Source organism: Zingiber officinale, chromosome 6B (assembly GCF_018446385.1).
Source record: "Zingiber officinale cultivar Zhangliang chromosome 6B, Zo_v1.1, whole genome shotgun sequence".
NCBI lineage: Eukaryota > Viridiplantae > Streptophyta > Magnoliopsida > Zingiberales > Zingiberaceae > Zingiber > Zingiber officinale.
The window spans coordinates 124,029,930-124,055,939 of NC_055996.1; the positions used below are offsets into that span (position 1 = coordinate 124,029,930).

At 40.5% G+C, this 26,010-nt stretch overlaps 2 protein-coding genes across 2 annotated transcripts; one reads left to right on the plus strand and one right to left on the minus strand.

Moving 5' to 3' along the window:
• Positions 1-5,462: 5,462 nt before the first annotated feature.
• On the plus strand, positions 5,463-7,777 carry LOC121989346 (60S ribosomal protein L21-1-like). Its single transcript, XM_042543332.1, has 2 exons — positions 5,463-5,762; positions 7,265-7,777. Exons 1-2 carry the CDS (start codon positions 5,526-5,528, stop codon positions 7,520-7,522), a joined length of 495 nt encoding a protein of 164 aa, XP_042399266.1. The 5' UTR covers positions 5,463-5,525; the 3' UTR covers positions 7,523-7,777.
• A 1,210-nt stretch (positions 7,778-8,987) lies between these two features.
• LOC121989348 (AT-rich interactive domain-containing protein 2-like) lies at positions 8,988-14,103 on the minus strand. Its single transcript, XM_042543333.1, has 2 exons — positions 13,105-14,103; positions 8,988-10,221 (listed from the first exon to the last, which is right to left on the minus strand). Exons 1-2 carry the CDS (start codon positions 13,960-13,962, stop codon positions 9,508-9,510), a joined length of 1,572 nt encoding a protein of 523 aa, XP_042399267.1. The 5' UTR covers positions 13,963-14,103; the 3' UTR covers positions 8,988-9,507.
• Positions 14,104-26,010: the final 11,907 nt, after the last annotated feature.

Below are 26,010 nucleotides of genomic sequence, written 5' to 3' on the forward strand. Positions count from 1 at the left end.
AGAACTCAGAAGTTATCGTCAAGATGATGTGGCATGCGGGAGTGGCCGAGCCACGTGGTCCAGGCACCCGGAGGGGTTCCGGGCGCTCGAAACAGCCTATAAAAGTAGCTTCGACTAGGAACTTTAGAACAACACAACGAACGACTTCCGCTTCTTCAAGCTGCTCAAAAGACGATCCGACAAAGTCATAACTCGACTCTGACGGCCGGAAGCTTTGAATTCTTTGTTTTTAAATTGTTGGTATAATTTTCATTACTGCATTTAATCATTGTATTTGTAAATCTATGAATTTATAGTAATTATCCATCGAAAGCACTCTTACATGTGGACTTTGGAGTAGAAGTCGTCACAGGCTCCGAACCAAGTAAAATCTTAGTGTGTGTGTTGTGTCTTTTTATATTTTCACTGCGCATTTACTTAAAGTTTTACGAATTAGCCATGAGCGTTATTCACCCCCCTCTAGCGCTTTATGATCCTACACCCCGGGCATCAGAAGTCAGCCTTTTGCTGACTTTTGGTCTGGGCTTCCTTCTTCACTTCTGCTCACCTCGATCCGGGTTTTCCACTCCGACTCCGATCGCTTGGGTGATTTCGACCATCCGGAATAGGACTCACCCGAACCCAACTTCTGGCCTTCTCGAGCAAACTTCCACTCCAGTTTCTCGTCGCTCGGAATCGCTGCTTGCTTCCTTCTCGTCCGGTGTACTCTTCCGCAACACCTCATTCCTCAGACGCACCGAGCCCGTCGGCTCTCTCCCATGTCGTCCATCTCGCTAACTGCGTCTTTCGCTCGACTTCCTATGCTTCTAAGTTCCTGCACACTTAGACACAGGGTTAAACGCAACAGAACCTAACTTAACTTGTTTGATCATATCAAAATTATCTTGGGGTACTAACATAAATAATTTGTTCATATAAAATTTTTTTATATTTTTTCATTGATTAAATAATTTGTTTAAGTCTTGATTGGAAAATCATAATTTAAAAGTTTAAAATTTTTAGAGATTTATTTTGAAAACCCCTAATTTTTTATATAACTACCATTATATTTTTAACATTTTGAAAAAATTATCCAAAGTTTTAGGATGGAAAAACTATTTTTAAATATTCATTTTCAAATATAATGTTATTTGCTTAAAATATTTTTCATGTGAGTTTTCCTTTAGAATTTCTTTTTTTTTTTTTGATAATAGTAAATTTGGTTCTCTATCTAGAAAATTATTTTCAAAATTTTCTAGTCTTTAATAAAATTTATATGGATTATTTACTTAAATATTAATTTTTAAGTATAAAAATTCATGAAAATTAATTTTAAAATTTTTAAAATTTTTGTGTTGTTATCCATTCTATCTTTGATACTTAAAAAATATGGAAGATTTTTTTTTCTTGGATCATAATCTATTTTTTACATTTATTTTACAAAAACTATATCTCTATACAAAACAAATTATTTCTGTTAAAATACTTAGATATTTTTTATGAAAAATTTTACTCTAATCCATATCCTTCTGTTGAATGTTGAGAAAAAATTTTAGAATTTTTTTAAGCCTTAAAATAATTTTTAAATTAATTGTGATAAATATGGTTATTAATCTTAGAAATTCAGATTTTTAAAAGAATGCTTTTTGGAAAAATTTATTCACATTGGTACCTGCTTCCTTAACTCCTTAGAACCTTTCAAATTTATGTTGCTCTATTTCTCATGTTTTTATACTAATTTTATTTTGATGTGATCAAAGGGGAAGAATGAGAGATGAGAGCTTAAGTCTAGGGGAGGTTATATTTGTAATTTTATAGTAAGAAAAATTCTAGATTTTATTGGTAAATTCTAGATTTTATTGGTAAATTCTATGTTTTTACCCTAATTCTAACTCAGGTTGATGCACATGAAAAAGTAGGAGATTGTAAGTACCCTGAGTTACTTTTGATGTGGTCAATTGAGTTAAGTTAGGTCCTATGAGTGTTTGATGCCTCGTGTCTAAGTGTGTAGGAACTTATGAGCATAAGAAGTCGAGCGAAATACAAATCTAGCGAGAAGGATGTCACAGGAAAAAGTCGATGAGCTCGATGCATCTGAGGGACGAAGTGCTGTGGAAGAGTACGTTGATAGAAGAGAAAGAAGCGCCCGGTGTTTCCGAGGGACGGGAAGCCGAAGCAGAAGATTGCTCGAGGAGAAGGTTCGAAGATGGATTCGGGTGAGCCCAATTCCGGATGGCCGAAATCATCCAAGTGAACAAAGCTGGAACGGAGGAGAAATCAAACAGTCAACTTGGTGTTGACTGTCTGGATGCCCGGACCGCCTGGGCACCTTAGGGACGCCTCCTCATTGAGCCGTTGAGCAGGGGCATGTCAGCAGCGTTCGAGCGCCTAGAGCGCTCCAGGCACCCAGACCGGTCCGGGCACCCAGACCGGTCAGGGCACCTAGACCAAGATAACTTTTTATCCACTAGCCGTTGCGAGCCATTGTCGATGTGAATAAAGTTCTATCCATGTCTAAGCACCTAGATCCCTTCCGGGTGTTCGGAGCTACCATGTTAGCAAACAGTCAGATCCAACTAGCAGGGTATAAATAGAGCCCTGATCTTAGTAGTTCAGTACAACACTCGTAAACCAATTCATTTTCTATTCTACTCTATATTTCTGTACTTAAACTGTTGTAAGAGGTTACTCTGCCAGAAGAAGATCTTCTAGTGAGCTTTTCAATGTCTTGAACTAGCAATCTTCTGATTACAAACCAAGTAATTTTTGGGACTCTTCGTTCCTTTTTTTAAAAAATTAGTTTCTGTTTAAACAAGTGTTTCTTAATTTAGTTCGAAAAGTTGAGAAGGGGTTTTGTTTTTTATTTTCAAGGTAATTCACTCTCCTCTTGTCGGCCGCACGGAACCAACAAATTATGTCTTCTTTCATCATTTTTAATGTAGCCTTGACTTTAAGAACTTGCTTTAATGACTCTTGTCTTCTCTTAATTTTTTTGCATAGGCTTGTAATGGGCCCTATAATTCTTCAATAGTAATTGAATCTAAATCTTCTATTTCTTCAATGACTTACACAATATAATCAAATTTAGGAATTAAAAAAATGAAGCACCTTTTCCACTATGTGTACATATTATATCTTGTCTCTATATCTCTTCAATTGATTAACAATTGTCTTCACCTGGAACAATAATCCATAATAGATTCAAATTCTTTCATCTCCAATGCTTCAAAATCACACCTTAGTGATTGAAATTTTACCTTCTTTACTTTGTCAACACCTATGAGAGCCTTTCCCAATATCTCCTAAGCTTCTTTTAAAGTAGTAACATCAACCACCTTCTCGAATATGGAATCATCCAAACATTGATGGATGAAGGCTTATTAATCATTCTTCTTTGTCCTTGACAAAGAATCCTTTTCTACTTGAGGAAAATTATCTTCATTTTGAGGCTTCTCATATTCTTTCTCTACAATCTCCTATACATCTTGAGAACTAGGCTTTCATCCTTAGACACCATATCTCATAATTCTCCTTTATGAGATGAGGAAATTGAAATGAAGAAGCTCCATTGTTGGCCATCAATTGAGCACTCTAACTTGGCTTTGATATCACTTTGTTTGAGCGAAAAAGATGAGGATCCTTATAGAAGGAAGAGAATGGAGAACTCAATAACACTTGTTTCTTAATCTTCTTGATTAACTCAAAATGTCAAGTACAAAGGCATATTTATACATACAAAAAGAATCATTAAGAGACACATACAAAGAAATTCTTTAAGAGATACTTAAGTAAGTCTTCATGACTAAATAATAAGAATATGCTCTAGGAATATATTCTAGAGTTAATGAATGAATATTATTCATTCATATACACAAAAAGTAAGTTTTTTATATCAATAGTAGCTACTATAACTATAGTAGTAACTACAAAATCATAATTACTATAATGATGGCTTGTCCTGTTTATACAACTAGTCGATCGATTCAGGATTTAATGCGTGTGATAAAAGATAATAATATTGAACAGTGTACATAAGGGTAGATGTGTCATTTTATAAGGGGTTGGTGGGGTAAACATGTGTGATCAAACTCAATGTGGGGGGGTAAATAGCATTATTAATTTTTAAATGAGCAGATAATAAATTAATTGAATCAAGTAGAGTAGCACAACAGAAATAAAAATTACTTAAACTGATTCAATCAAGTAAGATAAGGTAATATAAACACGCAATAGATTTAGCTAATAATTTAAGCATGCAAGTAGTTGATCAATCAAATCAGAAGTAGACACACACAACAATAATAATAATATGATTTTTATTTCACAATTTCTTTCAGATAGAGAAATCTTTAAAAAAAAAAATCTAAAAATTAGCACAATAACAAAATGAGGTAACACAATAGAAATGAAAATGTACTCTAAGTGTTGCCGATCAAAAATGAAGAGAAAGTCATAGCGTATCGCAACATAGAAGGTGAGAGAGCACAAAAGCACGAGCACGAGAGAATGTATGAATGAGTAATTGAGTTGTCTATAAACTCTACCTTGAAGCTTTTTCTATAGTACCCCTCCAGTCGCTTGGAGCCTTCCTGATTGCTTTCAAGAATGTTAACGAGGCTCTCTAGTTGCCTAGAGAGGGTCAGATTACTGATAAAGTCATCTCCTAGTCACCTGGAAGCTGCTCCGGTCGTTCGTATCCTACGATCACCCCGACTTTGATATCATTGCTTGGATCCTTCGAAATCCCTTCGTCGAAAGTTATCACCAGTTAGTCACTTGAGACTCCTCCATCCCGTTACTTGGAATCGTTGAACATGCTTCCCTGCAGTGGTTACATATAATGAGCATGATACAAAATTTAAAGTTACTCTCACTTATGTTAGGTCTAGATGTTTAGCCTCCGACTGACTTATCTAGATTGAGATATCAAGCCACAACTCCCAACTGCTTCTACTTGGACTTGCTTGTCAAACCTTTAGTTTCCAGCTAATTCTACTTGGACTTGATTCACCTAGTACCTAGTTATACTTGTTGTCTGCTAAGTCTTATCCATTTGGACTTGATTCATCTAGCATTCGACTAGGAATTTCATCTGTCAAGTCTTAACTATTTGGATTTGATTCACATAGCCTCCAACTAAGAATTTGTTTGTCAAGTTTTAACCATCTAAATTTTAACATTTGTCAAGTAATTTATGCCTACACACTTGACACAACTAATTAGATCACAACTAACCTAATATTAACCTCAATCATATATTAAAATTTTCAGTTAAATATTATACCTCCAGCACTAATAAAATATTCTTTTGATAAAAAAAAAATGAAAGAGGATGATTTCAAAAAACACACACACTTGATTGTTTAAAGATTTTCTTAGGGTAAGCAAGTTAGACAGTTCTACATTTTAATTGGGCCGGGTCCCAGACCATCGAGGCGGCCCATTTAGAGTACGATAAATACGAGGAAATTAAAACCCTAGCGCTCTCCTTGCTCATTCCCTCGTATCAACAGCAGGCGGCGGAGCGAAGGAAACCGTTTGTCAAAATGCCGGCTGGGCATGGACTGCGCTCGAGGACAAGGGATCTCTTTTCCCGTCCATTCAGGAAGAAGGGCTACATTCCCCTGACGACCTACCTGCGCACCTACAAGATCGGTGACTACGTCGATGTCAAGGTGAACGGCGCCGTCCACAAGGGTATGCCACATAAGTTCTACCACGGACGCACTGGTAGAGTTTGGAATGTTACCAAGCGAGCCATCGGCGTCGAGATCAACAAACAGGTTTGCGTCCTTTAGCCTTTCATTGATTATTCCTATGAATTCCTATACTTCGCTTGCATATTATCTTTGATTGTGGAAATTTTAAGTCATGGAAATGTAACTACTGCATGCTTTTACCCAAAGCATGATTATTGCACGTTTCCTTGTTTTCACGTTGCTTAAATATTATTAGGAACTGCAAGATTTGTGATTTATATAGTTTTGTTAGGAGCCGTGAAATCTTGAAGGTTTATTTTGCTCAAATGCGCATGTGTAGTAGCCAGCGCTGGCCTTCAAGTCACAGTGGGTGTATATTACGTAGTTGGCAGAAAACAAAGACTTCCTTTTTACGGGTAAAGGAGTTATATTTCAACAGAAATTACATCATCTACACATCCTACCATGACCCAAGAGCTAAGTGATATTAAACATTGAATGTAAATGTGTTGTTTTGCTAAGTTTTCATAGTTGGAATTGCAACTGTAGATTCAGCATTCTGTTTTAAAGATTTTTGTTGCATCAACAATCTCAGCTCGTGGTCATTATGACACTTCAGATGCTGATCCGTTATAAGGATTCATCACTACAACTTCAACATGCAAGAGAGAACCTCCTTTTTCCCATGGTCGAATGTGTATGAGGATAAAACTAAATTTATTCAACAAATAAAGTGAGAACTTTTCATCGTTTGCAAGTATATACATTAATCTGTTAACATTTTGATGGTGTATTTCAAGAGGTTGCAAACCAATTGGTCCCAAGATTAACACATGATGATTGTTTTTGTTGTGTATTGTAGGAACTTTATAGTTAGATCATTTGATAAAATAAATATGGTTAACATTTCTTGTTGTCAGGGATTTAATTTTCTGCAAATAAATGTTTAAATTATTTTGGAACTGATGCTATCAAAATGTTAAAAAAAAAGAACTTTTGTGAAGAATTTAATGTAAGTATCCAAGTTCTTTGTTGCTCCGATGGGTACGAGATGAGATCAAGAGAAATTCCCGTTGAGATTCAATATGAATCTTTAGGTACTTATCATGGTAAATCTTCTCATGCCATTTGTAAACTTGTACTAAGCAACAACCACAATTTGGAGAGACATTACACTTTTTGTGTTGATTTTCTGGTTCTCTGCATGTAGGGTTTTCCATGTCATGTCATGGTTAGTTTTACCTATTCATATTTCATATTCCACGTCTCTAAATCTCAAATAATGATTTTGGACAAATTTTTCTATTTCTGTCTATTAATCTTAAAATCCAAACTGGTGTTAGATCGTGGTCTGTGTTCAAAGTTTTCAAATTCTGGCTATTGGATCTTAAAATCTAAACTGGTGTTATAGATTGTAGTCTTTGTTGGTTCTTGTTTTCTTCTGTATGAACCTGGCTAAAATTCAGTCCAACTGGATGTTTTTTTGTTGAAGTTGAACTGGATCTTTTTTCTTATCAATGGACTGCATTCCATTATTGGCTTTCAGTACATGCTCATCAGTGATCTAACAACTCTACAAACTTCAGGTTGGTAATCGGATCATCAGGAAGAGGATTCATGTTCGTGTAGAGCATGTCCTGCCTTCTAGGTGCCAGGAAGATTTTCGTGCAAGAGTGAAGAAAAATGACCAATTGAAGGTGGAAGCAAAGGCACGGGGTGAGATCATCAGTACTAAGAGGCAGCCTGAAGGCCCCAAGCCTGGTTTCATGGTGGAAGGTGCCACATTGGAGACTGTCACACCCATTCCATATGATGTCGTTAATGATCTCAAGGGTGGTTATTAATAATCTTTACAATCTCATTTCAGTTGTATCGGTTTTTCATAAAACCTTTATATTCGTCCAAGATACTTGTGCTGGCTGATTTTGTAATGTCGCCTATGTGGGGAGAGATCAATCCTGGTGTTCCGTTCCCCTATTTGCTTGCATCAAGCATATTTTGACGGTCTATCGTTGTCTTCTATTTTCCTTTCAGCTTGCAATAGTCGGCGGCAGTCATATTCATGCCTTTTAATCATGAAAGCTGATATTTATTTGTTATATTGTTGATCCATAAAATGAACAGACCGTATGATTGCGGCCTCGTGGAATCTTTCCCTGGGCTCCGTTTCTCAAAAAGGTTAATAGTTTGGAGAACATGCATTGGAGGATAAACTTTAAGCTGTAGAGGGGCCCGTAAACAAATTACAACCTTATGGTCTAGTTGATAATATCTTATATATCTTTTAATATGAATTATGGAGGGATATTATAGGTGTCATTCAGAATATTTGTAGAATTTTTTTTTCTAATTTGTTTTCTAAATGGATGAGCAATTAAAGGATATTGAGTTATTTTGACGATTGATGGAAAAAATGATGGGTAACTAAAGGATGCTATTCTGGACTGTCGCAATGATTGTCCATTGCGAGTACTTTCTGATTTATCTTAATAATCGATAAAAAAATTTATAAAACCACTTGATCTTTCTTTTTTTTTCTCTAATATACACTATTTTTTTTTCAAGAATTTGCACTATTTTTTTATCTTCTAGAAATATTCATATAATAATTTTATTGAAACTATTATATGGACCTATACTCATCAAATTTTATAAACAAACACTTTTTTGTATTTTCTATACCATTTAAAGTTATTTTATGCTTCCCTTTTCTGACCAGTATAAATTCATATAAAAAATTTACCAAAACGGCTATAAAAACTTATATTAGTCTAATTTCATAAATAAATACTCTTTTGTATTCTATGAACCTTTAAAATTATTTGATGTCTTTTTTTTTTCAATTAAGATTTTTTAAGGACCATTAATAAATGGATCTATACTAATTTACTCATAAATAAATTTCCCTTTATGTTTCCTAAATTATATCGACTCATATTATGACTTTCTTTTCTAATTTAGACAACTTTAGGTTAATGTAGCAATTTTAGTTATACATTTATATCGGTCAAATTTTATCAATAAGTGTTTCTTTGTATTTTCTAGACCTTCTAAATTTATACTATGACTTTCTTTTTTTACTATTTTTACTAACAGATATTTCTCAATATATTTTTGATATTTATTTTTGGCACTTTGGATTCATTCTGTCTTTTAAATATATGATCCTTTTATTGTTATATATATATATAATAGAAGATTTTACATAGTCAATCTGTCCTTTGAGTGTTGGGATTATAAGATTAGATGTTTCATCTTTTAAAATGTTTAAATAAGTTTTGTATGAAAGGATTTACACTTATCCTTTCATATGATCCATTTCCATTAAATCAACTGAACCAAAAGTATCATCAATCACACAGTTCTCCTAAGTCAAGAAATTTACAATGAAAGATGAAATTGAACACAGCTAAATTGAAGTTTGTCCCATATATTTAAAAAATGGAATCTTAAATTTAAGTGTCAGTTATAAATTTTAAGACGCTTCAAACGAATATCAAATTCTTTGTTTTCTTGTGCATTGTGCAAGCCACTGTGCAAGCCTAAATAGAAAAGCCAGACCAATTACCTCATCAGATAACTTGGAAAATTTCCATTCTGGGAACTTCATCATTTTTTTGATTTGGTATTTTGCTACGAAGAGAGAACGTCAAACAATATATTGATAGCAGAAGAATCTGGCTGCAGCATATCTCCAAAAGCATGAGAGATTATGCCTCGGTTCTCATCAGACCAGCACCTTTGGAAAGGTTTGAATCACAGCTAACCTCGAGAGTTCAAAGCAATGATCACCCAGAAGTCCTCACATTAGTCGACTTTAATGCGACAGTTAATCATCGTCCTCATCTATATCCATACACTGTTGATTTTGAACGCAAACAAGGGTTTTGTGATCAGGAACTTCAGTTAGTTGACGAACAGAATGACTTGAGAAGTCAAACTCTGTTACTTCATCATCACTGTCAATATTTTTTGGAGTAACAAAATTCTGGTGCCTCCTCCGTCCAAGGAGAAACACATTGAAATAGTAGCTGACTAAGTTTCTCCTTGTTTTAGAAGGACAATTGATGTAAAGCTTGTCCCAGAAATTCTCATTTAGAGATGGTTGGCTCTGAAAAACTGCATCCCGAAACTTTTTTTCTTCTTCCTTGGTCCATGAAAATGCAACTTCCTCACCCATACTTTTGAAATCCCAATCATGGAAAGCCCTTCCAAGTTCACATTTTAACTGCAGCCTTTTTTCTGCAATGTGACATCTAATACATTCCATAGACTGTGGCTGTTCACAATGACAGGTGTTTCGCCTCCCCCTTCCAATAGAAGCATACTCTAGCAATTCATTAGTTTGTTGATCTTCAGAAGGCCAAGTCCGCGTGCCTAACCATTTCGATGTATCAAAATCATTACAAAATCTCAAAGGTCTGCCTGTCCAATCTGGGATCGTTGCTTGAAACTTTCCACCAATAGGTATCTTAGCTCTTTGCTGATCTGAAGAAACCCGCCTGTCAGATTCAAGGCTATCTTCGCTTCTCGCTGCTTTAATCTGTTTAGTGAAACCAAAACCATGCTTTAAATCAGAACTGTCATAATCTGCTCTGTTTGACAAATCTAACATGATAGTTTTTGGATCTTAAGAATTTCAGGATGAAGTTAAATAACGTGGAACTAAGATACATCCTTCCAAAAAATCAGAATTAAAAAGATATAGCCCACTTGATCAAATGCTCCAATTTTAAGAATGCTAAAGAAGTTCTACTCCAGAAATTTAGGAGTAAACCGGTAAACACTATCAATCTCACTAAGAACTTTTTGGTTGCCACCAATTAAACACACATCTACACGTCCATGCAAATCATCATCATCATCAAGCTGTGTTTGTCACAAGACCCAACTCTTTGGGTTGGCTAAACAAATCTTACCTCTCAATTGAAGTTCTATGTAAGGTAAAACTAATAGCTGCATTTATAATAATTACTAGAAGTTGCTCAGGCGAATCTTCAAGTATATTGCACTTTTCATTTGCAATATACACCCAAATTAAATATTTAGACTCTTTAATAATGTATTTCGTTCCATTTCTGTTTAATAGTAAGCAAATTCTTCAACATAACTAAAACAATTCATGCAACGGTTATTATATAAGATCAAAATGAAATGAAGAATTCACTTTATTGTTTTTTGCCATTTACTTGAGCAAGTGTAATAGATGATTTATCAAGTCAGAATCTACTTGTATCCTTACTGGCCTCGGTGTGAAGTGGATATGCAGGTACACTATTTGCCAGCTATCCAACATTAGTAGGCTAATAACATGAAACAAAATCCCTGTCAATTCAAATAATATGGTCCATGTTGTTGAGCTCAATAGGCGAACTTAGGCTTATGACTTAATTAAAGTAAAGAGAGTGCAGATGAATTTAGAAATATGGAATTACTTTCAGCATCCAATATGACATGAACTGTCTAGACAAAGTAAATCTATCTAATATGCCAACTATGGATTTACTTTCAGCATCCTATATGATGATCAAAGTGGTGACTCAACTTTCTTATAGTAATTCTTGACTTAAAACAACTTATTTTGCATGTGAATCAATTTATTCTAATTTTCCAACTAAGAAACCAAAACTCACACTTGATGGTCAAAGTACTGATTTAGATGGTGGTCATTGGCATAAAACAACATATTTTAATTCTAAGTTTGTACTTACCATCATTGCATCATATATAATACCAATAACCTATAGTTAGCCTACAAACTTGTGGTAGAAACAAGGAGCAACTATTTAACTTGTTGTCCAATGAAATCGTATGATCAAGCAATGTGTAAGTTCTCTTGAAAATTGCTTCAAACAAACAATGTGATTAGTTAGGTATCTTTGGACAAGGAAGTAGAAAAGGCATGAAAAAAGAAAGTATTTTGGTCATGATATTTGCAAGGACAAAACTTAAAAGGATTAAAGGACAATATTTATTGCTAGGTATTATGTATAATGGACTAAGCTTTCAAATTTTCTGAAAGTTTTAAGTTATCACAACTCATAAGAACTAGACACGTTTCCAGGCAAGCGCATATAAATTTCCCTTTTTCTCAATCACCAACCTCTTTTTTTTTCCCCTTAAATCACACATAATCTTTCCTTCCAGTGATAGGAAGATATCTCTAAGTCAACTGCAAAAGCCATTAATAATGACTTATATTGACAGAGATATTATTGACACCATTAATAATAACACAATCATCACACGTTTTCAAAATATGAGCACTTGTAGATCATCATAAATTTTTATATGGATAAATTTTAAGTTGTTTTTAATGTATTCTAAATATCCTGACCCTCAAACTATTTATATATGTTTTCTTGCGGACTATATATGCTATGTTGAAATTTATTATATTTATTTGGTGCCTACCTAAGAGAAATATATAGTTCCTCCATTGCTGGATACTTCCTGGAAGTCTCAAGAAGAATAAGTATTTTCAAGTTGAAAAAAAACAATTTCAGAGTTAAAAGTCCGTCAATTATTTTTGCAACAACTTCTTGATATTTCAAAACAAGTCATTTGCCCAAAATAAATTGTTAGAGGTTTCTTGGGAATCTCAAGAAGATTTTCCTATTTTTCAAGTTAAAAAGAACAGTCTTTTAGTTAAAAATATCCATAAGGTGTTTTTGCTAAAACTCTATAATGGCCCTTTTCAACCTCTTTTAAGTTAAAAATATTTTTTTTCATAACTCTCACCAAATCCTCTGCTATGATTTTGGTCAAAAATACCCTGTATTTAACAAAATTAACCTCCTCAAACAAATTAGAAATAAAAAAGGCAAATTTTGTTAAAAAAAGGATATTTTTTATATGTAAAAAGGTGTGTGATTAGGTAAAAAAACAAAGTAGATTGTATGATTTGGAAAACAAGAGAGAGAGAGAAACTGAGGTGGGCCTATTGGGAAATTTTCCTAAGAACTAAAAATGGTACCATCCTCTTATTTGGAAGTGTTATCTGATCATTGTGCCTATTTGATCCCTGGGTACATGGGATATTTATACATTCAGGTGGAGATATGTAAGTCTCATCTATGCATATCCATCTGCTTACTGAGAATAATCAGAAGAGAAATAGTTTATTCAGTAAGTTTATAAAACTAAATAAGCATTTGATAGACAAACCCAATACACAGAGAAAGCATGCTACCAATGCAAATATTGTCTAAAGCAAATCAAAGTTATATGCTAAAATATGTGCTCTACAAATTCATCTTCTTAATCCATTTTCCTGTCTTTATAAGAAAAAAGGACTTGCAATACATATAACTTCTAGCGGTCATTCAGCAAATATCTTGTTGGAATGCAGAACTTTCTGACAAGGCAAATTAGAGATGTGAAATACAACTGGTTGAATTATGAGGTGTCAAAGGAAGAAGTATACCTGCGGAAGCGATAAATTTGAACTGGATCGACTACTTCTTCTGAAAGACCTTGCCTGTCTAGCTAGAAGTGCTTGAGCATAGAACTTCCCAACTGTAGATGAATTGTTTTTATTTTTATTTGATGTCAAGGTGTTTGCCAAAGAAGGATGTCCAGGACACTTTGCCGACATTCTCAGCCAATTAAGCATTTTAGCCAGAGGCGATTCCTTAGTCATCTTATGGTTGCTTCCTCCATTAGCAATGAATCCTCCGAAGGTTGTAACATCCTTGCCATTCCTTTGAGCGTTACCAAGTTCCAAGGATTGATCTTTATACATATTTAATGGCGGCGTGAACTCACCAACCTTATTGTGGTTTATAGTTCCACAAGAACCATAGCCGACAAAAGGAGTGCCCGCATTCTTGTGTCTCTTTGGCTCACGAATTTCCTTTCTGCCCTCAACCCATTGAAGCCACTGATCCAGCACGTCCAGGTACTTAAGGAACACCAACTTCAATGACGGCCCCATAAAGGAATCCAATCCCATCGCCTCTGCCACTGATTTCCATTTCCGCTCTTTCGTAGCCGCATCATAGCCACCTTCCCTTTGCACTATGGAGTAGAGCTTGAATAAATCGATGGAGCTCCCGTCGCCAAGCGTGGCCGGAAGCAGCCGCATCTCACCTCTCTTGCAGGATTTCTTGAAGAAGGAAAAAAGGATCATATCGAAGAGGCAACCTAGATTGTCACCGCTGGTGGATTCCAAGTTGGAGAAGTCGAGGTCGGAGCAGAAGCCAACGCTCTGAAGCTTATTGAGGATCTCGGATAAGGAGTGGAAGGAGCTACGTGAGGCAGAGGAGAGGGGAGTTCGGTCCATAGGCGGCAGAGGCGGCGGCCGTATAGAGTGCACGAGCGCCGCCACCCCAGGCGAGGCCAGGCGGGTTTGGAAAAAGGGAGAGTTTTAAAGGCCGATGCTTTTTTTGAAAGAGTTTTGGCCTTTTGGATTTTTAGGGTGCGAAAACCTAAATTAGGGACGAGGAGAAGGTATAGCTATAGCTTATAAGCTTGGTTAATCGACCTAATATTGGTTGACAATTTACTAAATTATTTAACTGATTTTTATTAATATTTAACTCATACAAATTTTTTTTAAAAAAATATTTCGTTTTTTTAATACATGTATTTATCTAACACATGAATCACTGAAAAATATTTAAAAATTTTAAAAATAAATTATATTATAGCAAGTTTAAAAATTCAGTTAAGAATTAATCGAATTTAAAATTTTAATAGACTAAATCAAAAATTCAATTTTTCCTTTTAAAACTATAGATTAATTCACCCCTTTGATTGAATAAAATTCAATTTTTCTTTATAAAAATATAGATTAATTCAACAATTGGATTGAATTCGAACCCTAATTTTATGATGATAACATCTTATGTGTTAACCATTGAATTCGAACTCTAATTTTATGATGATAATATTTTATGTGCTAGTCATTAGATCGTCCTGAAAGGACAACTTGATTATTCATCGTGAATCTATTGATAACTGACCGAGTATAACCTCTCCCATGTCTTGGTCATTTGCACTAATGGTTAGTAGTCACCCGTGATTTACCTCCTCCGTGTTGGCCTAGGGATGGGTTGGCGGGGGCGCTGAGGACAAACGAATCGCCTTTTGTCACGTGAATTTATTGATAACAAATATTGATACATGGAAAAAAATTAATTATGAATTTTAGGAACTACTTGTTTAATTTTTATTGAAAAGTTTAGCCAATTTGATTTATTTAAAAAAAAAATAATTTATTTGATTTTAATTTAAATGATTTGATTCACAACACCAACTTCAATGGCGACCCTAAAGGAATTCAATCCCATCGCCTCTCCCACTTATTTCAATTTCATGAAAAACCTATGAATTATATCTCATATATATTTTTTTAATAAATTTAGTAGGTAGGAATTTATTTTAGATTTCTAAATTATGTTGAATTTGGTTAAAATTAATTTCTATGAATGCTTTAATTTTAATTTACTTTAATTTTTAATATTGTTTACAAAATTAATTAGCTTGTATACCTTCTTTTAATATTTTCTATTGAAATTTTTTTATTGTGATTCACAAATGAGTTTACTGTTAGTATAAAAATTTTAATTAATGATTTTAATAGTAAACCTAAATAATTTAATTAATGTCTTGATTAATAATTATGATCATAGAATCCAAGCATAGAAAAATAAGTTCAATGATATATCATCTACTTTCTTGATTTTCCATCTTACTCATTCTATATTATCAAACATATTAAATTTATGAGTTTGTGTGAGATGAAGTTAAGTTAATCTTAATTTTAAAGTTTGAGAATATTATCTCTGAATTTGAAAAATATTCAAGTTTAAAGAAAAATATTTAAGTTTGAATTTTAAAATATTTAAGTTTAAATTTAAAAAATATTTAAGAATGAATTTTAGAATATTTAAGATTGAATTTAAAAAATATATATTTAAGTTTGAATTTTAAAATATTTAAGTTTGAGTTTTAGAATATTTAAATTTGAATTTTGAAAAATATTTAACTTTGAATTTGAGTTTGATTAATTTGAATTAGATTTTCTTTGATTTAAAGATTAAGTTTGATTAGGTTAAGTTTTAACAACTAATTTTAAACTTTAATTGATCTCACTCTTTTTTTTAGATTGTCAATCAAGGAATCTTATTTATTTTGTAAGATAATTAATTTTATCTTCAATTTTGATTAAAATATAAGGAATAATTTATATTTGAATTAGACTAAGGTTTAACAGTTAGTCAATTAAACATTCATTTCAATAATTTACTTCCAAGTTGTGGCGAGACACTAGATCTTCTTGGGTATTGGAGCAACAACCACTTCTAGACAAAACCTTTTAAAGAAATTGAATATTTAATTTTCCTTTTGAAAATCTTAGGTCTAACAAGTCAAGTGTTGATCAAGCCTAAGTCCTTATTTACCTTAATCTAAGCATGAATAAGAAAAGCAGTAAATCAAACATCAAATATGCCTATTTAATAACAAAAATAGTCTTTTTATTGGTCCCCTCTAGATCATAGTCTCGATAAGGTTTATCAAGGTAATGGATTTACTCCTTGGGGATCTAATATTGATTAAGTCCAACTTGATTTATCAGGTTAAACTTAGGGACCCACGCTTGAATTGAGTTTCTATTTGATCATTTTACTAAAGATAAGTATGATCTGAATCTTTATTTAGCCTTATATAAGAGTCCAGATTGATTGTATACGACTCTTTATTTTTCAAAAATTAGATCAAGATTCTTTAAACCCAAGGTGAACCATTTTAATGTGTCCTTTAGTTCCTTAACTTGACTTTTTAGCCTGAAATTTTCTTCCTCAAGTTGTTGGACTTGAGTTAAAGTTTCATCTTGAATAGACTCAGTCAAAAGACTTAGGTTAGTTACTTCCTTGAGGGTTATTATGTCCTTTTGGAGTGACCTAGCCCGAATATTGAATTTGGCTAACTTTCTTAATAAGTATGAAATTAAATTTTATAATTTATCTACGTGAGGAGAACTTACATTATTGTTTGACCCTTTAGAAATAGATACTGATCCTATCCGAACGCTGAGTCGATGGACGCTGGGCACGTGGCGCTCTTCCAACTGATGATGTGGATCTCCGGCGAACTTGCAAGGAAGTCGAGCCGGGAAGGGGTTCCCGACGACGACCCTCCGACGCTCAAGTCAGGCAAGAAGAAAATGATGAAGTGGCTCCAAAGATGAGAGATCACGTACCTCCGGTGAAGTCTGAGGGCTCTTATATAGAGTTGTGGGGAGGCTTATGCACACCTACCGAGGCGTACGCGTGTCCTTTACCATACCTTAGTATGGGTTTACCAGAGGAGCATGCCTGACACCATACTGCTACAGTCCGAGCACCTCTCTGATGGGGCAGCAGAACCTTCTGTCGTAGGATTCTGTGTATGGCTTGGTCATCGAACATGCCTGTTGTCAGAAGATGTTCCCCAATGTCCCCTTGTCCTTGTCTCCTTTTTCCCCAAGCCGAGCATCCATCCGCTCGGCTTGCATCGTTCCGACCGGGCGTGGGTATTGGTCTGACCAGGTGCTCGGCTGAGACTGTTCCTTCATAGCATTGATGCTTTACGCCTTGGCCGAGTGGGCTACCCGCCTGGCCCGGCGACCCTATTCACCATGAGCGTCGGAAACCCGACTCCCCGTCGGGTTGTCTTTGATTCCGCCCGGACCCGTTCGGCCGGTTGACCCGACTCTTCTCCGATCGGATGTACCTCATGCTAACCCTTTTGACTTCTGACCTTCATGTGTCATTGGCTCCCCATAAAGGGGGTCCCCCGTCCTTACTGCCGGATCACTTGCCTCCCCTTCAAATCTAGTCGAAGGAGGTGATTAGTCCGACTGACTGGACCGCCAGTCACGCCGAGCGGCGTCTCTGTGAAACTATCCTCCGCTCGACCCCCACGGGGGTAGCTATGACCTTAGTCAACGCCAACATTCCTCGGATCTCTTCGAAATTTGCGCTAATCTTCGACATTAAGGTCGGGCATGCGCTCTGTGCCTCGTGAAGGCGCTCATTAAATGCACTCCAGTGGCCTAATGCCACGTGGCGCTGCTGCCATCATCATACGGCGGCGGCGTCGCGGGCGACGAGACCGAGGCGGTTTAAAATGGACGGCCCGATGCGTGCTTCGGTTCCCGTGACCTGCATCCGACGGTGGAGGCCGCTCGGACTCAACCCTATAAAGCCTTCTCCTTCTCCCCCTCCTCGCCGCATTTGTGCCTTCTCGTGCTCCACCGCTTCCTCTAGCGTTTCAGACTTCCGGCGATCCCGCTTTTCCGTTTTCGGCAATCTCCAGCCTCCTCCTTTCGATCCTCAACTTCTTTGTAAGGTCCTTACCCCTTCTCTGTTATCCTAGTGTTTTTTGCCGAGTTCTCGCTCTCTGGTTACTGCATTGTTTGTCGTCTTCTTCTTTCTATCATTTGCCTCTCCTCGCCTTTTGTGGTTTCGTCCGTTCGGACAATGGTCGGTTCCTCTCAGCCTCAAGACCCATCCCTCGGCCCGTGGTATACCACCATGGAGTATCGCTTCGATCGGCGTGACACTGATATTCTGATGGACAATTTTGACATCCCCTCTGATTTTGAACTTATCTTACCCTCCCCCTCCGCTCGGCCACACAAACCGCCGCGCGGAGCTTTATGTATTTTCCGCGACTAGTTCATAGCCGGTCTGCGCTTTCCAATCCATCCCTTTATCGTAGAAGTTTGTAATTTTTTCGACATTCCACTCGGAAGCTTAGTCCCTAACACCTTCCGCCTTCTATGCGGCGTTGTTGTCTTGTTCAAAATCCACAACATTCCCCTCCGACCGGAGGTCTTCTATTATTTTTATTATCCTAAATAATCCGAGCTGGGTACTTACATGTTCCAGGCTCAGCCCGGTTTAGTCTTCTTTAATAAACTGCTCTCTTCCAATAAACATTGGTAAGAGTATTACTTCTATCTGCGTCTTCCCGAACGGGCCTCCTTCCGAACCCAGTGGCAGGTCGGACCGCCAATCTCCCCTGAGCTAAAGAGGTTCAAGACCCGACCGGACTATCTTCACGCTGCCAACATGCTAGCCGGTCTGAAGTTCGACATCAACAAGTTCTTACCTGAAGGGGTGATGTACATATTTGGCCTGAGTCTGATCCGGACTCCCCTCCCGAGCGGCTTCGGTAAGAATTTTACTTGTACATTCGCCTTGATTGCTAACTGATTTTCTCCTTTTTCCTTTGCAGCGGACATTGTCATGGAGTCCGTGATGGCTGGAATTTTGAAGAGGAAAGCGGCGGCGCTCGAGCCCGCAGCTGCCAAAGAGATGGAGCAACTGGGCATCACCCCGGTCGACTCTAACGAAGGAGAGAGTGGAACGAATGCGGGGGAGTCAGCCGCTCAGGCTTCTTTCCCGGAGCCGGCGGTTGGCATAACTTCTAGCCGAGGGCCTTCCGTCCGGGAGGAAGGCTCCGCTTAGGAGGAAGAGCGTCCTCTTCGACGAAAGAGGCATCGAACGGAGACACCACTTCGATCGGCCACTTCCGCGGTCCAACTGTCCGAACGGACCACCTCGGATTCTCGCGGCAAAGCCCCAGCGATGGAGGCGATCTCATCCGATCGGACCCCATCCCAACTGGACGCGTCCGCGGACCCCCTCGAGGCTATACCTGTCAGCGCTCTTCCGCCCTCTCCCCGCCGAGTCCAACACTCGGCCATTTTGTCCTAGTTTTCTGCACCGGCCTCCGATCCTTCCCCAGCTTCTGCTCAGACGACTCCCGGTCGGCACCGTACCATCAGGGTCTCCCTGCATCTCCCCACCGAAGAGTTGATGCCTGAGTTTGATCGGCCAACCACGCCTGAGCACATGATCACCATGAAGGGGCCCCTAGCCGAGATGTGGGCCGACGCTCGGGCACGTGTCGCGATGATTCCACTTGGCAATCTGGCCAATAGCCACATGCAGCAGACCACTGGGGTAAGTGTGCTTTCTTCCGAAGTTTTTTATGTCGTAATTCCAATCGGCTATTAATGATTTTATTTATGTCAGAGATGGGTAGAGGAGATCGCTGTCTCCAATCGTCTGGCCATGGTGGACGAAGAATTAAAGAGGCTAAGGAGTTCGGGCGGCGCGCCCTCCCAGGGTCCTTCATACGCCGAGCTGCAGAAAGAACTCAAGAAGACCCAAGATCTGTTGGCGGCTGAGCAAAAGAAGACGACCAATCAGGCCTATACTCTGAGAGAACTTGAAAGATAGGTGAAGACGCTCGATCAGAAGATAAGTCTTGCCACCGACCGGAAGAAGACGACCATCGCCGACCTGGAGAAGAAGAACGTCGAGGCGCGGGGCCTGGAGCAACGGGTTAAGGAGCTGATGGATCAGCTGGTCGGCGAGAAGGCGGCCCGATCGGACGAGGTGACGAAGCTTGAGGTTGCCTTGCAAGAACACCAGGCCGTCGTCGACGCCTCCTGAGTGGCCCTCAAAGAATACCAGGAGGCTGAGCCAGGCCGGGTCGCCGCCTTGAGGCTAAATTACATCCGTTCGGTCGAATTCTCGGAGAAAGTTTGCGAACGGATGTACACTGCCTTTGAGCTTGCCCTCACTACCACGACGGACTACCTGAAGTCCAAGGGTCAGCTCCCTGACTCCGCCAACATCCCGGCCCAAGACTATGCGACGCTCCTTAGCACCATCCCTAAGGACCTTTATGATTTTCTAGAATAGAAGTCTTTATGTAATTCGGCCGTTCGGCCAAAAACTTCCTTTTTTGTAATTCGGCTGCTCAGCCTTGATTTCTCTAATTTCAATGGAAAATTTATCTTTGTGCAACATCGTTTCTACTTTGCATGCTTGTGGGTGATTGGTCGGGGCCTATGACACACAACTTGGCCAACTGGGCCTCCCGATCGAGGGTAGGTGGCATACGACTTGTCACTACTTTCCCTTGCCGCTTATCTTCAAGCGTCTTTCGTTCCGGCCGGAGGGTTTATAGTTGCCGGTATGACTCTCGATATTTAACGTCGGAGCTCGACGGTTTTCCAGCCGAAGGGTTTATAGTCGCCGGTACGACTCTCGATATTTAACGTCGGAGCTCGACGGTCTTCCGGCCGGAGGGTTTATAGTCGCCGGTGCGACTCTCGATATTTAACGTCAGAACTCGACGGTCTAGTCGCCGGTGCGACTCTCGATATTTAACGTCGGAGCTTGACGATCTTCCGGCAGGAGGGTTTATAGTCGCCGGTTCGACTCTAGATATTAACATCGAAGCTCGACGGTCTTCCGGTCGGAGGGTTTATAGTCGCCGATCTTCCGGCAGGAGGGTTTATAGTCGCCGGTTCGACTCTAGATATTAACATCGAAGCTCGACGGTCTTCCGGTCGGAGGGTTTATAGTCGCCGGTTCGACTCTCGATATTTAACGTAGGAGCTCGACGGTCTTCCGGCCGGAGGGTTTATAGTCGCCGGTTCGACTCTCGATATTTAACGTCAGAGCTCGACGGTCTTCCGGCTGGAGGGTTTATAGTCGCCGGTTCGAATCTTGATATTTAATGTCGGAGCTCGATGGTCTTCCGACCGGAGGGTTTATAGTCGCCGGTCCGACTCTCGATATTTAATGTCGGAGCTCGACGATCTTCCGGCTGGAGGGTTTATAGTCGCCGGCGCGACTCTCGATATTTAACGTCGGAGCTCGACGGTCTTCCGGCCGGGGTTTATAGTCGCCGACGCAACTCTCGATATTTAACGTCGGAGCTCGACGGTCTTCCGGCCGGAGGGTTTATAGTCGCCGGTTCGAATCTCGATATTTAACGTCGACGGTCTTCCGGCCAGAGGGTTTATAGTCGCCGGTTCGACTCTCGATATTTAACGTCGGAGCTCGACGGTCTTCCGGCCGGGGGGTTTATAGTCGCCGACGCGACTCTCGATATTTAACGTCGGAGCTCATCGGTCTTTCAGCCGGAGGGTTTATAGTCGCCGGTTCAACTCTCGATATTTAACGTCGGAGCTCGACGGTCTTCTGGCCGGAGGGTTTATAGTCGCCGGTGCGACTCTCGATATTTAACGTCGGAGCTCGTCGGTCTTCCGGCCGGAGGGTTTATAGTCGCCGGTTCGACTCTCGATATTTAACGTTGGAGCTCGACGGTCTTCCGACCGGAGGGTTTATAGTCGCCGGTTCGACTCTCGATATTTAACGTCGGAGCTCGACGGTCTTCCGATTCGGCTGACGATGCCCTATACTTGCGCTAATTTTCTGATTTTTTACTCCTGCATTTCAAGTATACAGCCGAACGGAAAGTATACAGCATACATTACATTGGCGCATCTTTCACCCCGCCCGGTATGGCTAGAGGTGGTTCGCGCTCCACGGTCGATCCAGTTGTCGTCTGTCTTCATCCTCCAGATAATAGGCACCAGAGCGTAGCTTTTCGATGACTTTGAAGGGGCCCGATGAAATGGAATCGGGGCAGGCGGTGCTTCTCCTTGGATGCCGATCGGATCCTTATCTCGGCCCAATGCAGAGATGTTCTCCGGTCGGAACTCTGCTGCCGCTCGGCCTCCTGACGCTGACTTCGCTTGTTGCTCCAGTTGCTCGGCTTGCGCCTTCTGTTTCTGTTGCTCCACGAGCTTAGCTGCTCTTGCCTCGATTAGAGTGTCGAGCTCCTCCTGGGAGAGCATCACGGTGTGCGGTCGTCCAGCTTCGTCCATCGCTTCCGCTCAGATGCAGGTGCGTTCCCACAGACGATGCCAATTTGATCCTGTCCGAACGCTGAGTCGATGGAAGCTGGGCACGTGGCGCTCTTCCAACTGATGATGTGGATCTCCGGCGAACCTGCAAGGAAGTTGGGCCGGGAAGGGGTTCCCGGCGACGACCCTCCGACGCTCAAGTCAGGCAAGAGGAAAATGATGAAGTGGCTCCAAAGATGAGAGATCGCGTACCTCCGGCGAAGTCTGAGGGCTCTTATATAGAGCTGTGGGGAGGCTTATGCACACCTACTGAGGCGTACACGTGTCCTTTACCATACCTTAGTATGGGTTTACCAGAGGAGCATGTCTGACACCATACTGCTACAGTCCGAGCACCTCTCTGATGGGACAGCAGAACCTTCTGTCGTAGGATTCTATGTATGGCTTGGTCGTCGAACATGCCTGTTGTCAGAAGATGTTCCCCAATGTCCCCTTGTCCTTGTCTCCTTTTTCCCCGAGCCGAGCGTCTATCCGCTCGGCTGGCATCGGTCCGACCGGGCGTGGGTATCGGTCTGACCGGGTGCTCGGCTGAGACTGTTCCTTCACAGCATTGATGCTTTACGCCTTGGCCAAGCGGGCTACCCGCCCGGCCCGGTGACCCTGTTCATCATGAGCGTCGGAAACCCAACTCCCCGTCGGGTTGTCTTTGATTCCGCCCGGACCCGTTCGGCCGGTTGACCCGACCCTTCTCCGATCGGATGTACCTCATGCTGACCCTTTTGACTTCTAACCTTCACGTGTCATTGGCTCCCCACAAAGGGGGTCCCCCGTCCTTACTGCCGGATCAGATACAGATCCATGGCTTCTTTCACAATCGGTTTCTGATTCAGCTGTGGTTTTAGACTCGGACTCGATTTTGGCAATCTAAGCTTGTACCGATAGAGAAAGGAAGCTCGCTTGTTTGTATTCTTCAACAAAGTCTTTTGAGGATTCAGACCATATTGGTTTCAAAGTCTTCCTTTTTCATTGCTCTGGTTGGACATTCCGGCTTGTAGTGTCCCTTCTTGTTGTAACCGTAGTAGGTGACTTCGGACTCGGCCTTAGTATTCGATTGAGTCACTTTCTTGATCTCTCGTTTGGTGAAGCCCTTCTTTTTCTTTTACAGTTTTCGACGGTGATTTCAACGTCGTATTCTTAGTCTGATCCATCTTCGAACTCAGGTTCGGTCGATGCTTGATTTTTGGTTCCCCTATTTTGCTTGTACTTGTAATCAAAGCAATACCCTTCTCTGTCGTGCAGCGGAAAGTCATGAAGCGGAAAGTAAAAACAGACTCGTTCGGTTACTTGGTTTGAAGTCTAGGTCGACTTCTACTCCAAGGCCTGCGATCCTTGACCGTATCGATGGGCAATCCACTATAACTCTTCATTCCAAAAAACCTCGGAAAGAAGCAGTGCATACAGATGAGCAAGATAGTAACAACCTACTATCTTACTGATAAATGAATACAATGCAAGCTAAAATAATATACCGACAAATATGGAAGTTGAAGCTTTGTCGGTACTTCTGGATGAAGTAGCTTGAAGAGTTGTAGAAGACTTGTAGAACGAGTAGCTTGCGCAGAGGAGAACTTTGAGTCAATTAGAAAGCATTGCACGGCCTCAGACCTTGAGCTTCTTTTTATAAGAATCGTCGATGTTCGATCGACCGATCCTTGGGTTCGGTCGACTGAACCAGCTCCCTTCCTTCCTGGTTGAGATTCGATGCTGATTCGATCTTCAAGAATTAATGATTATTAAGGGTTCAGTCGACTGATCCCTCTGTCCGGTCGATCGAACAGGCTCCTTCCTTGTTCGTCGAGATTTGTCGAGATTCACATTTACTGTGCCTTTAATGATTGATCGTTCGGTCGACCGATCCATGGGGTCAGTCGACCAATCAGCTCAATTTCCTTTTTGCTTCTGATCAGTGCTGATTGAACTGGTCTGTGTTGAGTCATAAGGGTTTGGCCGACCGATCTTACTGTTCGGTCGACCCATCAAGCTTTAACTGGACTCTGGTCTGATATGAAAACTGTTTTGATTTTTCCCTATTCGATTGACCGATCCTCCGATTCGGTCCACCGATCCAGCTGAACCTACAAAACAATGTTAGATAATAATCCCGCAAAACATATGTTAGCACAGTAATATAATAATGCATAAGTAATATAAGACAGTATAACTGTCTTGATCTCAACTTGGAAACCTTCCCGGTTTCTTCAGTTGGATCAGCGACCTTAGGTTGTTCCCCTCAGGAACCCGACCTCACTGTCACTCCTCCAGTTGTTTACCTCAACCTACCTACCAAACATTGGTCCTCTAGACTTGTTTGGACTTTCTCTGCTCAGTGTCTAATCACTTGATCCACTAAGGTCTTTCTTGCAATAATACATTAGCCAGTGATCCGGTGTTAAGAAGAGGGGGCCCCGCTTTAAGGAGGGTCCTTGGTAAGGTCAATCCAAAGGTAAGCCGATCGGGTAACGGCCTGGTTGACCCGACCGGCTGGTCCGAGCGGAACTAAAGATAACCCGGCCAGGGGCTTGGGTTTCCGATGCAAGGAATCGAGTGGCCGAGCGGAAGAACCGCCCGGCCGAGGCAGGGAAGGGAGGCAGAGGCTGAGCGATTAGACCGCCTGGCCGTTCCACAGGGAAACAGGGGAAAAGGTGTTCAAGCACTAGAGGTCTTCTAAGCCAGGTCGGCATGTCCGGTCGGGAGAAGAGCTTCAGCCGGGCGGGTGAGCTCTCGGCTTGGGAGGAAGAAGCCCACATGCTCCATGGCTAGGTATTATTTATATTCATGAGGAGAAAGGTTTAACCGTCCCATCAGGGGAATGGTCTAAACTGTAGGAGTATGGCCTCAGACATGCTCCCCTGACAGGACCGTACCGCGGCCTCAGACATGCTCCCCTGACAGGACCATACCGCGGTATGGCCCAGGGCATGTGGACTTCCCGATGTAGGTGCTTGGTGTTCCTTGGGTGCTCTATATAAGACCTCTCATTTCTTCATCGGAGGTACGCCAGTCTTCATCCTGCAGCCACCTTCTTCATCTGTCCCCTTGCCTGACTTGAGCATCGGAGGGTCGTCGCCGGGATCTCCCCGGCCCGACTTCTGTGCAGGTTCGCCGGAGATTCGTGCGACCAGGAGGAGACCTACGTCATCGACTAGGAGAGCGCCACGTGCCCAGCGCCCGTTGGTTCAGCGATTCAGACAGGATCAATTTGGCGCCGTCTGTGGGAACGCTCCTGCATCCGATCGGAAACAATGGACGAGGCTGGACGACCGCACACGAGAATGCTCTCCACGAAGGAGCCCGACGCTCTAATCAAGGCAAGAGCAGCTAAGCTCATGAAGCAACGGAAAGAGAATGCGCAAGCCGAGCGGCTGAGCAACAAGCGGCATCAGCCTCAGAGGGCCGAGCGGAAGCATCGAATGCCACAGTCCCATTTCCCTCAAAAGCAGATACTTCGTCTCCCGAATTCAACTTATAGCAAACCCCTCTTCGGGAACCTCAAGAGCGGGAGTTTGATGTCAAGCGATGAATTGACCACATAGGAGGAAGATGGGTGGACGGGCCGTCGAGCGGATGAAGATGGATTGGGATTTGGATCAACCATGAAGCGAACATTAT